This window comes from Amphiura filiformis, chromosome 11, assembly GCF_039555335.1.
Source record: "Amphiura filiformis chromosome 11, Afil_fr2py, whole genome shotgun sequence".
NCBI lineage: Eukaryota > Metazoa > Echinodermata > Ophiuroidea > Amphilepidida > Amphiuridae > Amphiura > Amphiura filiformis.
Genome location: NC_092638.1, coordinates 9,353,319 through 9,377,783, shown reverse-complemented (window position 1 = coordinate 9,377,783; position 24,465 = coordinate 9,353,319). Strand labels below are relative to the sequence as shown.

Genomic DNA, 24,465 nt, shown 5'->3' with positions numbered 1-24,465 from the left:
ACGTAGTCGAGTCAAATATTTTAAAACTCATAAAACTTGGGCGTAAAGCATCCAATTTTATCATTCTAATATGTTTTGGATCCAATATTTTCACACACTTGGACTCATCAAAACATAGTAATGTGGTATGATGGATGGGTAATTTCTTCAAAACTTTCCCCAATTTTCTGAAAAATAGCCCAATTTTGCCCTAAACTGTAACCCAATTGTTCACAATTTTCCAACCATTTTTGGAAAAGTTGTAAAAACTTTGTGGCTATTTGCATTATACCTAAATTTGGCAGAAAATTTTGACTTTTGTTTCAGCGATGAGTCTAAATTTCTTGGGAAAATTGGTATGTGGATGGGCCCACTTTCAAATTATCAGCTGCATATCTCTGCCAAAACCAAACTTGAGTACCGGCTTCTTGGTACCGTAGATGTTTCTAATAAGAAAAAAAGATCGGCACTTCTTAGGCTAAAATGGCCAAAGTATGAAGTGCGCGCAAAAATCGCCACTTCTAAGTTCTTAGGTTCAAATTTTCAAATTACGAGGTTAACCCGCATTCATTCCTTCTTTTTCTTACAACCACCCTTTATTTCCTGCTCGCTTTTTTTTTTTGGCAGATTAAAAATTATTTTGAGAGATAATCCAGAAACTGGAAAGCTCGCTATGTTTGTGTATCTTATCACGCTATATATTCATTATAATACTGCGCCGAAAAAGTATCCGAACACTAGGAAAAATCCTAATGTTTAACGCTAAACCATATTCCCGGGGGGGCACTCAACTTAAATTTTGGTAGGGGTGTGCGGCGCGGAGCGCGAACTTTGGAAACTAAGAACCCCGGCTAAGAACTGATTTTCGGGCAAAATAGGGGCTTGAAGAACTGAAATTAGGGCCAAATTATAGGCTGTTGAGCTAAAAATTTCTAAATTTTTTCCAAATTTGAGCTTAAAGAGCTACAATTGTCAGAGTTTGAGGCTCAAAGAACTGGAGCAGATCCAAATGTGGGGCTTAAGGAACTGCCGGAGAGCCTGAAAAAGGGATCCTTGAGCGCCGCACATACCCGTACCACCTTAACATGTGAGTGCCCCCCGGGACCATATTAAATTGGGTGAATTTTTTTTTCAATAAGCGTTATATTAGTTCTAATTCTAATCCTGCACTTTATGATACCACGCGGAATCCAATGTGACCTCAAGCAGTAAAGTTATAAGTATTTGATTAGACGAAGGTCCAGTTTTAAAAGTGATAAACTGGCCTATATCATGGCGAAAAGCGCAATAAAGAGACAACGCGGTTTCTTCAGTCAAGCTTTATTTAAAGCAGCACGTTTTTATTTCCGTTTTTGTCTTCTCTGTACATTTTACAACTTTTATTTTTTATTTTTCAGTTTTCTTTCAACCTTTTCTAAAGAGCAAAACTTTTGTGTGGGGCGCCTTACATTTTGCTCTTTCCAGTGCAAGGGTATAATAATGAAGTCCGAGTTTTACAATTTGTAGGCAGCTGATTGATATTTTCTTGTCCGTTTTCTGACCTTAGACAAAGTCGTTAACCCTTAACACGCTCATATTGTGTGTAAATAACAAAATACATTATTTTGTGCGCCCATTTTTCCGCATTTTTCGGCAACATGAACAGCTATGTTGAAATATATACGAAAACATTAATCATATGACCAAATAGGGGGGCTATATAGTATGTAGTATGTTCTGAATTCTTTTAGATTCTGATTTTGTAAAATAAAATAAAATAAGGGTACTATTATGCTAACAGCTAACATCTAGACTTTGGCCGTGGGCAAACCGGTAAACAAACGTCTTGCTATTAAACTCCAGTGTTTCTAGGATATATTTTTGAAGCGTATCTTTTCATCCATGACCGCGGATAACACACAATTCAATTTAAATCAATTAAAATTGATTTGATATAATTAGTGTAGTGTGTGTTTTCATATAATATTGTATGACAGAAATACTAGGTTCAATTCAATGCACAAATAAAAGCTGACACCATAAATTTTACTCACTATTATCATACTATTATCGTAAAACCAAACCGCGCCATATATTTGTTTTGGCATTAAAGCTATTGTGTTACTCATACCAATTGGCAAACCGGTTTGGCAACTCCATTCAGTAGCATCAGTCTACGAGAGATGACGACCAGGGTTGAGGAATATACTTGCTGAGCACTCATGGTGAGAGATGAATTCTATTCTCTGTTATTTTCTGCTTGTCGCAGCTCTAAGCAAATCAGCTACAAGTAATGATGGTGAGTCGAAGTTTGTATCCTCAAATGTCATTCTTAATTGCGCGAAGTTTTGAACAACATGGTTCTTGCAGAGGCGGGATGATGATAACCTGCCGTGCGCTTGCTTCTGTTAATGTCATGACTGCCCGGTTTTGAGCTTTAAAATATACCAACTACTATTAGTAGGGCATATATATTTTAAGGAAGATCCTACTAAATCATTTTTGTAGGGTCTTGCTTTTAAACATGAACACAATCAGGGCATAGGCCTATATCCTTAAATTCGATTTGATGAGTAGAGATCGAGCGCAGCTCAGCCGGACACAGTATAACTATAAGGATTTATTAGCAATACAGTCTAAAAAGCTCTAAAAGTCATTATCAAAATATATGACTTGTCATTTGCGTCTTATATATTACACCACGTGTTCTGACTTGGTCAGATAAAACTATTTACTGTGTATTCTCAACTGTATTGTTATTGCGTCAAATTATATAATCATGTTTAAAATACGGCGTATCAACTAAAATATATAAGGGACCGTTCACAAACACTTGTTAGGGGGGCTGGTGCAAAAAGGGGGCTGAAAAAAATGACCACAAATTTTCCTGGGAAAATTGAGTTTGCTTTTCTATGGGGTTGATTCATAATTTTCATGTCAATAAGGGGTGCCTTGACATTTTTGAGATCTGTAAACGGGGGCCCCTGAAAAATTTTCGCGATGAAATCTTTTTTGCATCAGGCCCCCCTAACAAGTGTTTGTGAACAGTCCCTAAATAGTGATTTACATCACAGATGTTCCAATATCTGTGTTTACAAGTACATTTTATAACAATGAACCGCAGGCCTGCTGCATGCTACTGAGTGCGAATTAATAAATGAACTCAATCACACACTATATTAGTAGTTCAAGGGTGCGTATTATATTCAAGGTGCAACAGATTCACTTCTTTACACTCTAAATAAAATAAATAGTAAAAATTACTCAATATTGAGTAAAAAGGAACAGAGCAACAAAACGAGTCAACTGGAACTCAATATTGATTAAATGTTTACTTCATTTGAGTACAATTGAATCAACATTGAGTTCTATTCACTCATTTTGTTGCTCTGTTCTCATTTTACTCAACATTGAGTAATTTTTATTTAGAGTGTACCATACCAGTACCTCCGCACAATTTACTGTAGACTCAAATAAGTTGGAGGTATTTCAGAAGCTGTTTTCATTGAGTTGGGTAAAGTTCCCTCCACATTTGACCCTTTTATTTCGTTGTTTACCTTCCTATACTCAACAAATTGCCTAGAGTATTGTAATGCATTGTTGCATTACCTCTGCGATTCATTTGGTAAATGTCAAAAGAAATTTAACCAATGCTGTATAATTACAATGTATAGTGCACTGAAATTGCGCAGACCTCGAGCTCGGGAAAAGGGGGATACTAGTATGCTGCTCACGGATTTTCGAATATTGGCCACTCTTTTATCGTCCAAAAGTCATTTTACGATGATTTTTTTGCGCCAAATCGAATACGTCTTTAGCCGTCACGGGCCGCGGCCCGCGGCCGCTCCAAATTGTCTTTGGATTATATTATATTATATTATATTATATTATATTATATTATATTATTTTACACTATATTATATTATAATATATTATATTATATTATAATATATTATATTATATTATATTCGATGCTCAATTTCGGTGTATTTTGTTTATTATGGAATTAAAGTGCAAAATTTGGGGCGGTTTTTTTTTTCAAAGAAATGATTGAGAAAGACTAAAGTCAATTCGACATGTTCGAAATCCACAATCTGGGCCATTCTGGGGTCCAGAATCCGGTCCAGAATATATAAAAAAAAATATGGCATATGAGCTCATATGGTTAGGCCTACTGGCTTACATCCATGCAGCACCTACGTGTTGGAGCCAATATAGAGTTAAGATTATATATAAGGTTGATAGTAGTATATAGCCCAGATATTTCTAATTTGGATAAAATTTAAGGGCCAAGGGTTGGGTCTATATATAGTTTATGAAAAGCATTTTGTCAAATTTTCTTCACAATCTCGCGCATACGTTTTAGAGCCTGTGAACTTTGAATCCCTCTCACTCAACATTAGTTCAGTCACGCAGATAAGCCAATGTGGGTTTCCTCTTACAAACTTCACAAATCTTTTCATTCTTTAGGATTTTACTTCTTCGTCACCATTGTGTCCTATGTTTCATATTGCGAGGTGGTGTAAGTATTTGTACCCGGGGTGGTAAATTATAGGAGGAGGGAGGGGGTATTTTGACAGGCCAAAAGGGAAGGGGTGTCAATAATATGCTCTAAAAAGGTGTAGAAATATGTAAGGAAACGTCAATTGTCGTCAAATATGCTATGGAATATTCTAGGTTTTAAATTGAGTTCCGCAATGATCCGCCATGTATGAGGGAGCAAAGATTGTTTGGCACGTCGAAAGGGGGAGGGGAATTTTGACATGTTGACAGAGGCGACAAGCGATTTTTGAGCAGGCCATTTTGAAAATTCACCACTCCTGGGGTACATTTATAATTACTACACAGTGCACAGCCCCTAAATGCAATTCAAAGGTTTTTGAACCGGTTCTCGGTTTTGTTATTGGACCGAGGGAGGGAGGGGGAAGTGCACGAAATCCATAAACATATCTAACCTTTAATTTTCATATCTAACGTACTCTGCTCTGCCATTAAACATTAATATTTGTGATTTCAGGCATTCTAAAAATTAAAAACTTAATATAATAAAAATTCCTTTAAAAAAGGAATGGGGCGCCCAATGTGAGCTTGGACGTGATATGATGAACTCCATGCATGGTGTGTAGATTTGGTATTATAATGATTTTTCTAGGGAAGAGATGATCAAATGCAAGAGAAATGTGTTTGATTGGGGAAGGTGTTCTGACAATCCAAATATATACTTTGTCCACCTCAGATGACCTGTACAATTTTGGCGCAGAATTGTGATCGACAATACTTAATTCACCTCGGATGACTTTAATCTGACATTCAACATCTTCGCGCTTACACCAATCATGTCCATAACAATTTAACTCTTACAACTTCCTGTCAACTCTCTACTTTAAACTCTAAATTTCTGTCTGTTTGCCTTTTCTGTCTTGTACCAAAACTGCATGATTACTTAATCCAATCATGGAGGTAGTAGCTAGTACTACCTCCATGATCCAATCTTGCATTTTCTGAATAAAATGAATTGTCAAATGTCGTAAAAACTTTATTTGTGAACGGATTTCCATCGTTGACAAAACAAAATGTATGTTTAATATATCAATTATTTCAATGAGAGCAGTTCCATTAACTTTCTTCCATAAATAATCACAGAGTATTATCTGTTTACAAAATGAGCGGTTTTTTAATTGTATATTCAGATTTAATTAGCGTGCAATTATCATTATCAGTACTGCTCAAAAACATGGCCTTGCTCATGTTTACATTGTATAGTCACTGCCTCGTTTGATCTTAGGCCAATAAAACAAAATTGTTTGCTTGCCCTCAAATGAATTTTCAAAATTGGGTCTGTCGGCCGCGGGATTTTTTTTTTTCTCTTCTTCTTCTTCTTATTTTTTATTACTAGCAAACTCTACTGTTTGTATTAATTAAGGTTCAAAATATGAAAAATCAGACAATTTTGGTGTCAAAATGAATCAACTAACATTACAAAACTAAAATGTTGAACACAAGTTCTAAAATACATTTTTTTTTACATCTTCAGAATGCAACAATTTGAAACTTTGAAAAAAAAACTTCGCAGGAATTTCCAAAAATAGGGTCGGTATTCTTTTGTACAGTAAAAAAACCTTTTTTCTGATTTCCAAAATTTATAGGGCTGGTCGGTTGAGGGCAAGCAAACATTTTTTTTTTTTTTTTATGGTCAACTTGCACTAGGATCAACAACATGCGCATCTATCAGCACACGGTTCTTTAAGCTCAATACGTTTGTACATTCATTGAAAGACTTTGAAACTTTGGGTATACAAAAACTCATTCACTGCAAATTAGGTCAAATTTTGCACTATAATTGTTTATTTGAGGTTATTGGACTATGCCATTGAGATTAGGCTATTGTAGTCCATAGTGTTGGTCACCGTCTATCGGGTTCTAAGAGGCGGTAAACTGGTTTAAGCCATACAAAGGTCAAAGGTCTCGGTTTATTTGGTGTTTTTATAAGTCCATTAATTTTGTATTTTAAACAAAGAATATACGCACAAGATTTTATCCCGTGCATATCAGAAAACAATAATAAAATCAAATCCAAGCAAATCGTGGTTTTATTTTTAAGCTGGGCATACTTTTAGCAAAACAATTGCGATGTAAATCTAGCAAGAGTGAAATTAGAAGCTTTTCACAAAGTCATGCCAATAAGGTGCCCCCGCCGTTGCGGGCGCCCCAAAAACCACATAGGCCTACAACATTTTGGTTTAGCACCTTTTTTGTTTTTGTTTTCTTTTTAGCCTAACACACCACCAATGCTCAGAAAATATGATCTCATAATAAGGTAGAAAAGATACGAGAAAAATAAAATGCTAAACAAAACGATTTTTTGCTCCTATAATGCTTGTCAAACATTCTGCCATTTTGCTTATATTTTTCTCAAACGTAGACTGAGAACCTTCAAAGAAAAATAATCTAGATATTTTTATAAGCAGTATGTAAATCTAAAGAAATCTTAATCCTGTTTCATTATATCATTGCAAATTGCATTGTATAGAGTAAGTTATTGTTAGGAATCATGATTTGGTAAAAATGCAGTTCAAAATAATCTTGTTATTTATTTTATTTAATCGGAAACGCTCGACCTACTTTAACAAGAAAGTCAAAGACCATGAAAACCATAATTTTATGGCAAATATTAAACCTTCATATGCATATGTTTATTGCAAGTGCATGATTACTAAAAGCTACTAAATATTAAAATGAACCACAAGAACTTTATTGTTTGCAAAGGGTTCATGTTTCTATCAAATTTAGATATTGAATATTTGGTGTTATTGTCAAGTCTAATTATAGGTTAAAGGAGGATTTCGTGATCCTATAGTATCATCTTTTTATACAATTTTTCATTAGATATGCATGAAAAAAGCTTATTCCCAAAATTTCAGTTGATTCCGATTTGGCGTTTGCGAGTTATGCATGAATATGTGTATTACACTGCTCCATAGGCATAGGCCAGGCAGTGTTGTAATTTCGTTCTGGTATACCAGAACTAAATTCAAATTTGACAATATTTTTGCTAAACGAATTAATCTGCAAGAAATTTATGGTACATAAACATTATGTAGCCAGATGTTTCCAGTGGTATAAAAATCTCAACTTTTTTCGAAGAAAGTGGGGGATGAGGCTGTGATCACGAAATGCCCTTGTGCTTTCATGGTTTAACAAGTTTAAAACAAATGAGCGGGCAAATGAGTCGCTAAAACGATTTTACACCAGAAAGAGATGTTATAATCAGTTCATATTTTCGTCCATTATGTGTTATGTGTTTGAAAGTTATGGTTAAATTCCTTATTTTTTTCCCGGTATAAGCATGAATAATAAACTGCACTAATATTTTGGCATCAAAAGAGATTGAGCGATATTTAACGTATACTGTAAATACTCGATAGTTGGCATATGTGCATACTATCGAGCGCTTTTAAAACATGCAAACATGAATTAGAGCCCCATCCACAAAAGTGTAAAGGGTTTTGAGCAAATTATCGGTAGTTATACGAACAAATAAGCATGCAAATGTATGTCTCAACCCCGGGTCTCAACCCCATTTATAGCTCAGATGGTAAAGCGCCGGGCTTTGGTACAATTTCATGCTTTCAAAAGCGCTCGGTAAGCATAAAGCACATTATGCTAACTCACACGAGTTTTAGTAAAGTATAATTTGACGCGTACGTGTAAGTACATTCGTGCTTAGTCACAAACCCGGGTCACAAATAGCTCAGCCTAAGTATCATCAATGGACATACTGAATTAGCAATTAGTTTTCAATGGGGTTAATTAAAACCAACATGACCAAATGGGGCTCTTTGTAAAGTTTTTAAGGTTCTTTATAAAACCTTATCACTGCTTAGGGTTCTACATATACAGGACAAAAAGGTTGTAAGTTGTATAGGGTGGTGCGTTTAAATGTACACTAGCAATTAAACTTTTTGGTAAACAAAGCATTAACAGTGTTTTACACCATTGGAAACCTTCTAAATGTTATTGTCAAATGTTTGTATGCTTACATTTATACATTTGCTTAGGAACTGGCACCTCCCTGGTTTTTTTTGGCATCTATTTTTCCATCCTCTCTCGCCTTCCAGCAAATTTGGGAGAATTGTATGCTTTTCCGCTTCCGCTTCCGGTCCTTTTGGGCAGTTACTGTCCGTTTTCCTATACACAATACACAGTGCTCTCACCATTGACGCGCGACCTTTACAAATAGTGTATGTTAGAAGTATATTGCATTTGCCTAGTTAACATCACTGTGTGAAAAATAACCGGCCAATATTTAAACTATTCTCCAAACTTCTAGCAAATATATTTCTCTAACATGACCTAAAATTACAGCTAGGTTAGATGTTCAGAAATAGTCGCACTTTCGTAGAATATGAGTGAGGGCAAAGCATAGCTAGCTCATAGCTAGCCAACTCCCCGTGTTAATTGAATGGAGATTTGACCGAAAATATTGAGCTATATTGGTAACGGACCGCTCCGTTCTGAAGGATGCCACAAAAAACGGTACAAGCTACATTTAAACTATTCTATGAAATTCTAGAAAATATAGTTTTGTAACATGTCTTAAATTTTTAGCTAATTTAGGTGTTTGGAAATAGTCGCACTTTTGTGTTTTAGGAAGGATGTGTAAACGACAGATAACACCAAAAATATGAAGAAATTATTTCCAAACCGTTTTAAGTCAACAATCATTATGTTGCTCATTTTCAAGAATGCTGGTTAACAAAAAGCAGGCCATTGTCTCATTTCGTGAACAAAGGTCCACATACCATTGTTTCCTTGCGTTTCCTTTATAATCAGTTACCCAACTGAAGCTGTATTATAGCACCTCATAGCGAAACCGCACATATAAAACAGACACATGTGCACAACCAGAGAAGATCCGATTTAATCAGTTGAGCTGTTTCAATGAGTGTTATCTTGGTTTAATAGCTTTTAATGGGGTTTAAGTCCTGCAAAGGTCGAGATGAATTCTACTGTAGACATGACTGCATCATGACCCTTTTTTTTTTTATAAGAGTGCATGTTGTCCAGGTTGGACATTCAAAACCACAATATCATTCACCAAAGTTAAAGCAAAAACTCAATGTAGAAAATACTAGCAACTTTCAGACATTGGACAAGATTTGCCATACTCAGTTCGCTTTGTGGAATGCCCGCTCCATCAGAAATAAGACTATCCGTAGCTCTGAATATGTTCCTGCCAATGATATATATAGATTGCCTTATCATCACTGAGACATGGTTAAAGAAGTCTGAACCAGTCGTCATAGGCGAGTTGACCCCTCCAGGTTACTCATTCCTGAGTATCCCTCGTGACTCACATACTTATGGTGGTGGTATCGGTGTACTTTTTAAGAATGAGCTGAAACTACAAATCTTTGAAACAGGAAAATCTTTCCGTACTTTTGAGCATTGTTGTATCACCAACATGTCAAAGAATCTATATTACTTTGTGATTTATAGCCCTCATACATCCTCAGGAAATGACATAAAGACAAGCGAGTTTCTTGCAGAATTTGATCTATTTGTGGATTTTCTCAACTCGCTTGGTACAAAAACAGTAATATCTGGTGATTTTAACATACACGCTGAATGCCCTGAAAGGCCAGAGGTAGTCCATTTCATGACAACGTTAGAGAGTGCAGGTTTTCACCAGCATGTAATTGGCCCTACACACATATCTGGAAGCACCTTAGACCTGGTTTTCTCACGCACAGAAGAGAACCTTGTTACGGATTGTGTTGTAGATCCTCGCCTTTCAGATCATCATGTGGTTTGTTTCAAAATTTGCCAACAGAAATCTCATTCTCAGAAACAAGTCATAGTATCACGCAAGCTACATTTGATGGATGTTCCATCATTTGAGGCAGATTTCCACTTACTGTTAGAGTCCTCAGGTTCCCAAATAGAAGATCTTGTTGACCACTATAATAGAGTCATTAAGACCACTTTGGACAAGCATGCTCCAGAAAAAAGATCTACCAGAAGCACAAGATTGCATCAACCGTGGTATAACAACTCTATCCATGAAGCTCGCAGAGTGCGTAGGAAGCATGAACGCAAGTGGAGGAAATCCAGGCTTGAAGTTGACCACCAACTGTATGTTGTTCAAAGAGAACATGTGAACAGCTTAATCTGTGTAGCGAAGCAAGAATATTATAAAAATGAACTTGCCCAAGCTGATACTAAAACTGTTTTCAAGAAGGTTAACACACTATTAAATAGAAGCACTAAGGCTCTTCCAGCCCATGAGTCATCTCAAGATTTAAGTAACAAGTTTGCCTCATTTTTCAGTGAAAAGGTTTCTAACATATATAAGTGTCTTGAAAATGATGTTGTTGAGTTGTGTAATGAGACCTCCACTAATGTGGACCCTGAACGAAGTGTATCTTGTTCTCTCACGAATTTCGATGTACTGAGTGAGAATGATGTTCTTGAGTATGTTCAGAAATCACCTGCCAAATCGTGTTGTCTTGATCCCATACCCACATGGTTTATTAAGCAGCATCCAGACATGTTTGTTCCAATCATAACAAAAATCACAAATGATTCCCTGATGACCGGCGCTTTTCCAGCATGCTTGAAACAAGCAATTGTGACCCCGCTAATTAAGAAGCAATCTCTCAACCCTGAAACGTTAAAGAACTACCGCCCTGTTTCAAACATTCCTTATGTGTCCAAGGTAATTGAGAAACATGTCATCAAGCAAATCTCTGCTTATATGGAGAGCAATGAACTTTGTGATCCTTTACAGTCAGCGTACAGGCCTCTCCACAGTACGGAGACAGCGTTATTAAAAGTGAAGAGTGACATCATGCAACATCTTGCCAAGCGTGAAGGCGTGTTTTTGGTCCTTCTGGACCTTAGCGCAGCCTTTGATACTGTGAATCATTGTGCTCTCCTAAACAGACTTAACAGTGACTTCTGCATTGGTGGAGTGGTGTGGAAGTGGTTCCAATGTTACCTTACAGGCAGATCATCTCGTGTTAGTGTAGACGGTACACTGTCTGAACCTCAACCTCTGAGCTTTGGATTACCTCAGGGATCTCTAGTTGGACCGCTGGGTTTTTCAATGTACACCACTCCAATTCGCCATATCATCAACAGATTCGGTCTTTCATATCACATCTACGCTGATGACATACAATTATACATCAACTTTGATCCCCGAAATCTATCATCCATCACTGATGCGCTTGCTCGCCTCACAGCTTGTAGCAGTGAAATCAAAATATGGATGACCAGGAACTTGCTGCGTCTGAATGACGAGAAGACTGAATTCTTTGTTGCGGTATCTGATTACCAAAAGCCAAATATGCCGCCTGTTTCTCTTCGGATTGGTGACATGGAGATTCTGCCGACTGAAAATGTTCGGAACTTAGGTGTTATTTTTGATCGGCAAATGACAATGACATCACACATCAGCTCACTTTGTTCAAGTTTGAATTATCAGCTTCGTAATATATCCCGGGTTAGACGCTTCTTGGATGATGACACATGCCACCTTGTTGTTAGAAGTCTTATACTGTCTCGCATTGACTATGGAAGTGGGCTCCTTCTGGGTAGTAATACATCTGACATTCAAAGGTTGCAAAGAATCCAGAACTGGGCATCCAAACTCATTTGCCGCAGAACAAAACAGGACCATGCTACGCCTTGTTTACAAGAATTACACTGGCTTCGGATCAGAGAGAGGATCATTTTTAAGATCATGATGATTATTTTCAAATGCCTTAATGGATCAGCCCCCTTTTATATTACTGATCTGCTCTCTCTGTATTGTCCAGCCAGAGCTGGCCTCAGATCCGCCTCTGATACCACACGTCTTTCTGAGATAAACAGTGTCAAATTGCTGAAAACTGCTACAAACAGGTCTTTTGTTCATTCAGCACCACATATTTGGAACAATCTGCCCACTACCATCAGGGAATCAAATACATTGTCTGGTTTCAAAAAGGGTCTAAAAACTTACTTATTTGCTGCTTATGAATAGTTTGTTCCACAGTGGTCATAATTTTTATGTTCTTTTGTATTTAATTAATCTGGTTTCATCTTTTGCCATGTTATTTTGTAATTTTTATCATATGCGCTGCGCTCTTTATGTATGTAGCGCTATATAAATGCTTCAAATGTATGTATGTATGTATGTATTCACGCCAAACTGGAGCGCTGAGATTTGCATACAATATGTACAAGAAAGGTGGAGCATGGGAGGGGTCAAGCATTAACCAAAAAGGTGCTATAGTATATACAATGACATTGTTTATGGATAATATAGCAAATTCGCCCTTTTCATACAATGAATCAACCAGGTGGTGATGGGGAACACCTTGTCTAATGTCTGAACTTAGCTCGATGGCATCCAGTATCAAGGAGCAAAGGTCTTACTGGGGTGTTCCTAATGTCGGGCCTAATGTCCCCCGGTCACACCGCTATTTGTTATCTGCCTTTCTCACAATGTTTCACTGTTCTCTTTTCATTTCCAGATTCGTGCTGTGATAGCTTGGTGTTAGACCACAAGAGAGATGACTTAGTCTACCCCTTAGCGTGGCTTCCATATATCCAAAGGAAGATCCATTTTACCATCGATGCTGATCGTGACGTCATGATATCTTTATCTAAACAAACTCATTCCTTTGATCCACGGTACTTGATAGGTAATTTCATCCTATTTTTATATAGACTCTTTAATATTTCGGTATTTTGTGTAGGTGTAATTTGTGAAGTACACATTTTTTTAATGCCACATTTTGTTCCAATGAGCAATTTAAATAATTATGCACTATTATATAAAATTGTTCCAAATGATTCTAAAGTGTCTTCCAGGGAGAACAGACGCATTTCAATCCTTAAAAGTGTTTTTGAAAGTAGCAATAACTGTGTCGAGAACCAGGAGGAGGTTGGCTTCATTAGAGAACCATAATCCACAAAATGTTCTGATGAGTGCCCAAATATCTCTAGTTTTCTTTTGGAGCACAAATGAAGAACCAATTATTGCGCTATCGCTAATATGAGATCGAGACTATGCATAGCGAAATGGTTGGCATGATCATTGAAAGACGGTCTAAATACTCACAACAAACGATTACTGGTTTTGAATAAAATGCCGAGATAAAACAGATCACTCAGACGGTCCTTAAACATGGTGAAAGCTGGTAAACATCATATCTTTCAAATAACAATTTTTATTTTTCATTTGTTATCTCAGTCTTTCAAGAGGACAATAGTAACAGAGCTTCTATAAAGCGATGCACTTCGAACCCACCATCATTCACGTGTGAAGATGAATCCTACACGCCAAGCTCAACCCCATACCTCATCAACGGGACCTCAAAACACTACTGGATTAGCCAACTAAGTGATGACTACACTGTCCAGGTTGGACGAGGAGAAGATACCAAACCATTTATGTCTTTCACTCCGAGCTGGAGCTCTGAGATGAGCATCAGATGGATAGGGTTAGGCACGGCTGTGGATGAAAGAGTAAAATGGCAGTTTTGTGATCTTGGTAAGAGATACAATCTAATAATATTATTTCTAAAATGCTGATTAATTAAAACGTCAAGGTTAAATACGGACTATGAGCAAGACAAATGTTATGTAATTACATTGTATTACATTACATTTTTGTTATAGGGAATAAGAAGCTGAAATGAGGTATTGTAGTATATTTTAGATTTTCTCAGGAATAGTAGTAGAACGCAAACTTCCAGTTCATAAAATCATATTTGTACGGCTGAGAAGGTATGTAGGCCTATATTTATAATGTGTGGTCAAATATATGTTATTTTTGACAAAAACAAGGTTTTTCTTTCTATAAACATTTTCATATTGCCAACAATAGCAAACGTGGATATTAATTTTTTCTGCCAGTTCTGTTGACTAATCCCCAAACGTTAATAACGGGAATCTCCCTAGAAAATATTTGAAACCGTGATTAAAATATAACGTAAAATATTCTACTATTGTTACATTTATACAGAAAGTAGTGGTGCAGAGAGAGAGAGGTCATCGTTTGAATGAGACATTTATTTTTAATAAATTTCTGTTCATTTGAGGTTGAGATCATCCGTAATAAATCACATGAATTATTAAATTTCTATTTACATAGCATTTTATAATATTTTAAGCCCTATTTACAAGCTTTTACATGAAAATGTGCAATTTTCATACATTTCCACCATGTTGTATATCGGTCATCCGGCCTATGAGTAGGGCCTACTGGCTCTCACATGTATATAAACCAGTCATTATACTTTAATCTGTTTCATTTTGGAGATAATTAATGTCATTTTTGATAACTGCCTTTTCATTTTTGCCATATTTGCAGAATAATGTTGCTTCCCTTCAAGTTGTTGATGTTCAAAGACATCCCATTTCCATCCAAGTTTAATGGCAAATCCAACCAACTGCAGACCCAGGACCTAGTGTTTATTCCTGCCCAAGACAAGCCATATCACCATGTACTTTTGCTGTTCTCTGACATTTTAAACACATGCCTTTGCTGTAATTTAAAAATCCCGCCTTTTTGCGTGATTTGGCAGTGTCCCTAGCCTATTGATGTTATGCTGTTACGTAGTTTTCATGTTCGCAATAGACAACGGCCATCTTTGATTTCATAATGGCAACCATTTTCGAATTTTGTTTGATGTGCATGTTCATAGATTTGGTGCACATAATATACTTGATGCGACGTACTTAAGGGAAGGTGTATGAACGTTTGGACAGTATTTATTGTGGGACATTAGAGCACATCAGACATTCTGAATACGAAGAATGTCCTTCTGATATCAAATAATTTTGATTTTTTGAAATTCGCAATGTAATACACATTTTATGGCAAATCGTTAAAAATTGATATTTTTGATATTTAACAGTATTTGAAGTAAATTTTATAAATCTGATGATTTATACTTAAAGTGTATGTAGGTGGGATGAAAAGCCGACGATCAATTGAAAATGTTGACCTTTCGTATTGAAGATATGGATTTTTTTCCCAAAACACCCAAAAAAATAGGTCTTTTTGGGAAAAAATCCATATCTTCAATATAAAAGGTCACAATTTTCAATTGATCGTCGGCTTTTCCTCCCAGCTACATACACTTTAAGAATATATCATTAGATTTATAAAAATTATTTCGAGGACTGTTATATATCAAAAATTTGAAAAATATCAAATTTTAATAATTTGTCATAAAATTTGTATTATATCGTGAATTTCAAAAATTAAAATTATTTGATATCAGAAAGACATGCTTCGTATTCAGAATGCAATTCGATACGTCTGAGGTGCTCTCATGTCCCACAAAAATACTGTCGAAATGCCATAAACGCTCATTCTAGATCCCTTAACTTTGTTTTATATATCTGTTTACTTACAGTTGTTAATGAAATAGCACAACACAAACCCAGCTTTCAAAGTTCTAATTTATATGAGGGATCGATAACTTACGACCCATCCAGGGCAAATGGCTATAACTCAAGTTTACAGCTGCCAGGGTATTGCTCACAAACAGGTACGAGTCATCAGGAAAGTAATCAGGAACTTAATATCTCAGGAATCTGCTTAAATCTTTCAAACCTGTTTTTTATTGATGATGTTATCTCGGTAAGATATCTTTGATTGGTTTAAATGTTTTGCTGTTGCTTATTGTTCTGTCTAAAGAGTTTTTTCATTATGTTACAATTAGTCATTATGTCGCCAACTTCAAGAAGTAGACGTATCGTTTCGTGCCCTTGGTTGATAGTGAGCGTTTTGTGTTTATTTATTTATTTATTTATTTATTTATTTATTTATTTATTTATTTATTTATTTATTTATTATTCATTTATTTATTTTAGTATGCAACATTGATGATCTAATAACTACGATTATGTTTTAGGAAAATAATTGTTTTGATATCGCTTATCGTATTTTCAGCATACATTGATATAGAGCCTTGGTGGCATGTCGATTTACAGGCAGAGTTCAACATAAAAATCGTTAGATTGTGGAACAACATTGATGATACGTGTAAGTAACTTATGTTGCTATGAATCTGTGTGTAATATCGGTCATAGGGCATAAAGTATCTTTACGCCTAAAACTTGAGTGATTTCTTTAAGCCTAAAACTTGGTAATATAGATATAGTGTGGTAACTGGTAAAGATACCTTTTGTGTGCTATATACTATATCAATATACTATTGATGATATATAGAAGTTAAAAGTCTTAGTCTTAATTATAGTGTTTCTTTGATTTTACGAGGAGGATTTCGTGATCCTATTAAGCATGCTCTTTTTATGACATTTTCATTAGATATCCACGAAAAATGCTTATTCACAAAATTTCAGTTGATTCCGATTTTGCATTTGCAAGGTATGCATGCTCCATAGTGTATTGCACTGCTCCATAGGCCCCCGGGGCACGTCAATATGAAATGGATATAGGTGTAGGGCTGGCACTTCCGCACTAAGGGGCATTCGGTGAGAGCAAAATGTAAAAAATATGGGGTCATTGGGTGAGAGCATGATTTTGGCATTCGGTGAGAGCAAAATGTAAAAATATATGGGGTCATTGGGTGAGAACATGACCTTTTTTTAAAATGGAATCTTTGGGTGAGAGCCAAAACAGCGCCGCAAAAACCTCTAAAAATCGAATTTCTAAGTCTAAATGGCTTCAAATTTCATTATTTTTCAAAATAAGTAACAAAATCAGTGATAAATGAAAGTTGCTGTTCAAATTGAACTTGTAAGGGTCTTTGGGTGACAGATCAAATGGAAAAATAAGGGGTCTTCGGGTGACAGAGCATGTGTTCGTTAAAAAATATGGGGTCTTTGGGTGACAGCGATGCTGAAAAGGGGTCTTAACAGCCCTACATACGCGTCACCTCCAAAGTTGGAGTGCCCCCCGAGCATAGGCCACTGTTGTAATTTCACATGGTATACCAGTCTTTACCACAACGAAATTCAAATTTGGCTATATTTTTGCTGAACGAATTAATCTGCAAGAAATGTTTGGTACATAAACATTATGTAGCCAGAGGTTTCCAGTGGTATAAATATCTCAACTTTTTTTTGTTGAAAAGTGGGGGGGATGAGGCTGTGGATCACGAAATGACCTTTTAACTTAAGTTCTAATGAAAAGCATTGCATTTAGTGATGGTTAGAGATGTTGGAGCAAATGCCGGGAGCAAATGTTGGCAATTCACTTTGTAATCAAATCGCTGTAAAAAAGCTTTTCAGTTTGAACTAATGTGACAGATTTACATAAAAATTCTTGACCAACCCTTAAAAATTACCTATGAAAAGACGATCGATTTTAAAAGCAGCGTGTTTAAAAATATTTTCGTGGTTTTAGGGATAAGGAGTTAGCGGAAATTCGACAACATTCGGTATATTAATAACCACATTAGTTTGGATATTTATTCAAAACCCTTTTGCTTTTCAGCACATGAAATGGAAGGAGTTGCTGTCTACGTCAGTTCTATGATGTCATATACAAACCAAAAAATAAGAGAACAATCAAAATTATGCGGTGCTGGAGAAGTAACGAGATATGAAGCAGAAAAAGACAGTGTTATTGTCAGATTTTGTGATTATAACAAAGGCAGATACGTTTATCTCATCAAGAAAGCACCTACGCTGAAGCTATGCGGTGTGGAAGTATTTGGATATCAAGGTAGGGACATCGTTTGTATTAAATTTTCTTGAAACTCAATGGGAAATAATCAGTATTCAGTAATAGATGCGCCCAAAAAAGGACAGTGCTATCGAGAGGGCAGAGGGCTAAATAGGGGTTGAAATACCGATCCTCTATTGAGGCATTTACAAATGGATGCACGGGCAAGTGGGGAGGGGGCAAGGTCGATGGGATACCCCGGCGTTCCCTCGCTGGACGCTGGTTTCGCCCTGGTTTCGCCACTGACGAAGGACCATTTTGACAGTGAGAGAACTGGGATCTTATAGGCCTATACTGATTTGTTTTGCTAGAATTTAAATTTTTATCAAAATTTTGATACTTGTAGGCCTACAACGGATTTTGGGAGTATAAAGCACAAGGAGAGACCATGCAATATTTTTAATGATTTTATAGGGCAGGGTTTTCAAATGAACAAATAATTATAACCAAATATTCAGAAGAATCTTGGTATTAAATCTTTTCTGCCATGTTGGTCTATGATTATCTTTTACCCAAAATGGGTGTAAGCTTTTGAAACAATAATATTATGGTGTCATTGGGTGCCAGATATGCAGAAAAAAAGACACATTATGACGCGTGCCAATATATGCGAGTGCCCCCTAATAAATTCACAATGCCATCATAATATTTATTTTTAGAAGATGCTTCTTTTCACAAAGTTTAAACTATTTACACCTCTATACAGAAAAAAAACAATAGTTCAAAACTTTTGGGTATCACAAAATTCACTACAAAGTAACAGTTTCAAAATGGATATTACTTAAGCCCAGACGCTGACTTAGACCTATGACATGAAATTCACAAGCTTGATATTAAAATCATCAGAATTTTGTTTTTCATTCAACCAACTACCAGTAGGCCTAGAAACATAAACAAGTCAGATGTGGAAACCGATAAGCTGATATTTTACATCAATCTTGTTAGGTTTGTTTAGATATATTTCACTATCTATTTCGTGTCCTTTCGATGACCCAAAATTATCAGACCATGGTGTGTTTGTAAATGTAGGCTCCCGTGTAGGCTTAACACTTTCAACACACTGAAAGATCCCCGGGGAAAGATCGACCTCTTTTAATTGGCGATTTCTATAAAAACGGCCCTCATTAATTTTGCGAACATTTGACACTCTTTTAATCCAAAAACATAATTTCAGTAAATTGTAGCTGTTTTGAAATTATAAACAGTCGGTCTTTGGCCGAAGTGATTCATTTTGAATGAATTTTTTTGGAAAATATTCAGAATTTTATCATAATAGGGTATGTTTTTCCAGAAAAAGAATAAATCCCGACCGACTGACCTGGGTATCAAGTCCGTCCGTCCGGTTGCTGTTGGTGTTTTCTCGTCCACTTTTTGCAGATAATTATATGGCGTTTCCCCCGTTTGTTTTGCCATTCATATGCCGTTCTAGGATAAAAAAATAGGTTCTGGTCTAAAATATACTATTTATAGGATATTGGGCTATAGTTTAATAAAACTGACAAGTCTAACAACGGAATACAGTCCATTGCCCTGCGGCGATGCACAGGTGAATGATCATACACTGAAGCTAAAGTAGTACTTTCATTTAAAAGTAGTACTTTAATTGCTTTAATTAATTTCCCTTTCATATACAGTTTTCTGTTACACCATTTTCGAAATTATTAACAATATCCTTAAAATTCAAAGAGTAGATATCATAATGAAAGGCTATTGGCTGCTGTTATTATTCATTGTATTCCCATATTTTACTTTATTTATGTATAACCAAATTATTTACGTTTTAATTACCATTTATCCGACTGTTCGATTCTGTACTTTTTTCTCAGATCCTCCTAGTAGCAAATCATCTGCCAAAAAGTCTTGCTCGAAATATTCAAATACATCAAGTAATAATGGTAAGTATCATGTTATTTTTCCAACTTTTTTTTTCGACATGTTTTCGTATTTTTATTTTAACATTACAAAAATATGTCCTGCACTTGCTTCTATGTATATTATATTACATTTAATTTTTGAGGACTAGCACTGATTTAGTCCCGGATTTAGTAAGGAAGCATATAGAATGGAATACGGTGTGTAAACTGCATAAGAAGATGTGGTTTTTTTTGGTCGGACTGCTATTCGCCAGCGAAGTGTTACGTGTAATCCGATTATCACCATGTCAACTGGATCACGCTTTTGAGTTCGGCACCACGATCGAAATGATCGCAACACAAAGTCTATGGCATGTACTACCAATTCCAAAAGGTGTGTGATCCAGTTACCAGGGAGTTAATGTAACCACTTCGCTGGCGAATAAGTCTGGCTAAAACGATCGAAAAGTGACCTTATGTCACCAAACCAACAACAAAAACAAAAAAAGGACTGCGACATAACTAAACACGGGTTTATCCTTAGTGTAAGAGAATACGAAATACTAATAGGATTAGAGTTAGGTTTAGGGTTATAGGATTTAGGGTTAAGTTTAGGTTAAGGGTTAGGGTTAGGGTAGGATTAGAGTTAGGGTTAGAATTAGAGTTGGGATTTGTTTGGTGTTCTCTTACACGAAGGATACACCTAAAATCGCACCTAAATAATCATATTTACATGTTTTTCAAACATAGGGCCTAAGTACATTGTATATCATTCAATTATTCGCCTATCTTGGTAATTTGTAGTTTGTCCTCCATTATCGTTGGCCATACGAGTCATAACTACCAGAATATCTTCTATGTCCTCCATTATCGTTGGCCATACGAGTCATAACTACCAGAATCTCCTATGTCCTCCATTATCGTTGGCCATACGAGTCATAACTACCAGAATATCTCCTATGTCCTCCATTATCATTGGCCATACGAGTTATAACTACCAGAATAGCTCCTATGTCCTCCATTATCGTTGGCCATACGAGTCATAACTACCAGAATACCTCCTATGTCCTCCATTATCGTTGGCCATACGAGTTATAACTACAAGAATATCTCCTATGTCCTCCATTATCGTTGGCCATACGAGTCATAACTACCAGAATATCTCCTATGTCCTCCATTATCGTTGGCCATACGAGTCATAACTACCAGAATATCTCCTATGTCCTCTATTATCGTTGGCCATACGAGTCATAACTACCAGAATATCTCCTATGTCCTCCATTATCGTTGGCCATACGAGTCATAACTACCAGAATATCTCATATGTCCTCCATTATCGTTGGCCATACGAGTCATAACTATCAGTACCAGAATATCTCCTATGTCTTCCATTATCGTTGGCCATACGAGTTATAACTACCAGAATATCTCCTATGTACTCCATTATCATTGGCCATACGAGTCATAACTACCAGAATATCTCCTATGTCCTCCATTATCGTTGGCCATACGAGTCATAACTACCAGAATATCTCCTATGTCCTCCATTATCATTGGCCATACGAGTCATAACTATCAGTACCAGAATATATCCTATGTCTTCCATTATCGTTGGCCATACGAGTCATAACTACCAGAATATCTCTTATGTCCTCCATTATCGTTAGCCATATGAGTCATAACTACCAGAATATCTCCTATGTCCTCCATTATCGTTGGCCATACGAGTTATAACTACCAGAATATCTCCTATGTCCTCCATTATCGTTGGCCATACGAGTCATAACTACCAGAATCTCCTATGTCCTCCATTATCGTTGGCCATACGAGTTATAACTACCAGAATATCTGCTATGTCCTCCATTATCGTTGGCCATACGAGTCATAACTACCAGAATATCTCCTATGTCCTCCATTATCGTTGGCCATACGAGTCATAACTACCAGAATATCTCCTATGTCCTCCATTATCATTGGCCATACGAGTCATAACTACCAGAATATCTCCTATGTCCTCCATTATCGTTGGCCATACGAGTCATAACTACCAGAATATCTCATATGTCCTCCATTATCATTGGCCATACGAGTTATAACTACCAGAATATCTCCTATGTCCTCCATTATCGTTGGCCATACGAGTTATAACTACAAGAATATCTCCTATGTCCTCCATTATCGTTGGCCATACGAGTCATAACTACCAGAATATCTCCTATGTCTTCCATTATCGTTGGCCATACGAGTCATAACTACAAGAATATCTCCCATGTCCTCCATTATCATTGGCCATACGAGTCATAACTACAAGAATATCGCCTATGTCCTCCATTATCGTTGGCCATACGAGTCATAACTACCAGAATATCTCCTATGTACTCCATTATCGTTGGCCATACGAGTGATAACTACCAGAATTTCTCCTAGGAGAAATGTCTCCTAGAACAGCGCTCCTGATAGATCTAATTTCTAAAAGATTAAATCTGATTTGATACATAGGAGAAATTAATTTCTGGTTGATTCCGTCTTGATGAAGGTTGTTACGCTGGCTATTAGTGCTCATATAAAATGTCCGATGTGATGGTAACAAAGGTGGTTGAAATAATGTTTCATTTTCACCAAATGGAACATCAATCTATAGAGTATGTATCATAGTCGTATTCCCGTAAATTAAAATTCAAATCCCGTTATTATCTTATCTTTTTTTTCTTCATTTTTTATACTATTTCTGTTATTATTTTTCAGGTGGAAGTAGTAGTAGCGTGGCTTTATCATGTGTAATAACTATATTGTTAATTGCCTTAATGGCTGGCACAGGCTTGGTATATTATGCTTACACACATCCGTCATCTAATATAGGTCTGTTTCTATTAAAAGTAAGTACACAGGTGTCTAGTACCGTAAACTTAAGTATTTAAGCCGCTGCTTTAATATCACCTTTGGTTTTGATTTAAGTCAACGATATCATTATAAACATCTCAAAAAAAGTAACTAACCCCCCTTAAATAATGGTCATTATTCAAAATGGGGCTATTGTATTACAAATCTGTCAAATGCGTTGGAAGCAAAATTTATTTCTGCGCATTTTGACACCTCATTTCATACAATAGCCCAGAAAACAATACAACATCGGTCAATTTAATGTAGTGAGGTCCAGATTTGAAAGTTGCACTTACATACAAATTTTTACAATACAAAAACACTCAGATATCATACAGATTTCCTTCCATACAACTTGAATACAAAATCAATAGAATTTACTGCAACTTTCAAATCTTGGGCGACATTGATTTAAATGTACGCTGTGACGTCAATATTTAGTCAATTGCTACAAATTAGGTGTCAAAATGTGCAGAAATGAATTCTGCTTCAAACCCATTTTACAGATTTATAATACAATCACCCGTTATTGAATAATGATCATTATTTAAGGGGGGTCAGTTACTTTTTTGAGGTGTTTACATGTACATGCACCATGAGTCATAGTGCTATCCAAACATCTTTACAGTTAACCCAAACACCCGAAAATACCACAAAATACCACGAGGATAACCACTGCGCACGCACGAATCCCAGGCGATGCGATGACGCAATCACCCTATATTTTCAGGGAACCGCTGGCCAGGCTAGCGCAACCCCTGTGGCTACCCGTGGGTGATGGTGTGCTTGCATTGCGAGTGTCTAAATTTCGAATCCATATACATGACTTCCTATAGCAAAAATGTGCGGTGTTAGGGTTAAGTAAAGCCACTTCCCATGCAATGCATAAGTCGGAAACGATGCTTACGATCTCAGGCATATTTAAATATATCCTGTGAAAGGATTTCAATTTTTGGTAAATTTTGTTAGCTCCAAATGCGTTCCTCATATCTCATAGAAATATAGACATAATATTTCTAATTGTTCATATTCATACTTGATATTAATTCATTCTTAACATTTTCCTACACAGTTTACTGGTCGCTTTCGTAATGACAATCTTCCTGTGGCCACATACACGCCGATACGTCCATCTAATGTATGAGCACTTCTTCCTGCTTGGCGGTGAGTTTTGTCACGTGTCTTCCAGTCAACAAGTGCTCTTCGAAATGAACACCACCAAGTTTGTTTTTATCTACGAGCTCGATTTTGATAAGAGATATTTTGAAGAGAAAGGTAATCTTCACCTACTACTGCCATCCTTGCCAAAAGACCCCTCTGGATGTACTGACATAACCTATTTGTCACTCGAGCGATCGACACTTTTTGGTGGCAACGAGCTGGTTAAAGGCATCTTATACGAGTCGTTTGTTTCAGTGCCTTCCGCTTCGTTTATGTCAGAACGTAGAACGTACTTATTAAATCAAGACAGGTTTTGTGCCCCGGTTTTGTGCCAAACTATACCGTTGAACAAGATCAAGATAGTTTGAAAATAATTCAGGACTGAAGCTCGTTTCTGCATGGCAACAGTCAGAAGAT

The 24,465-nt window shown here is 36.4% G+C and overlaps 1 protein-coding gene across 1 annotated transcript; it reads left to right on the top strand.

Annotated features, from left to right (window-relative positions):
* The first annotated feature begins 2,027 nt into the window (after positions 1 to 2,027).
* On the top strand, positions 2,028 to 24,153 carry LOC140164325 (uncharacterized). Its single transcript, XM_072187601.1, has 9 exons — positions 2,028 to 2,257; positions 12,981 to 13,151; positions 13,703 to 14,002; positions 15,876 to 16,010; positions 16,415 to 16,507; positions 17,924 to 18,154; positions 19,981 to 20,049; positions 22,753 to 22,883; positions 23,960 to 24,153. The coding sequence occupies exons 1-9, from the start codon at positions 2,191 to 2,193 to the stop codon at positions 24,029 to 24,031; spliced, it is 1,269 nt and encodes a 422-aa protein (XP_072043702.1). The 5' UTR covers positions 2,028 to 2,190; the 3' UTR covers positions 24,032 to 24,153.
* Positions 24,154 to 24,465: the final 312 nt, after the last annotated feature.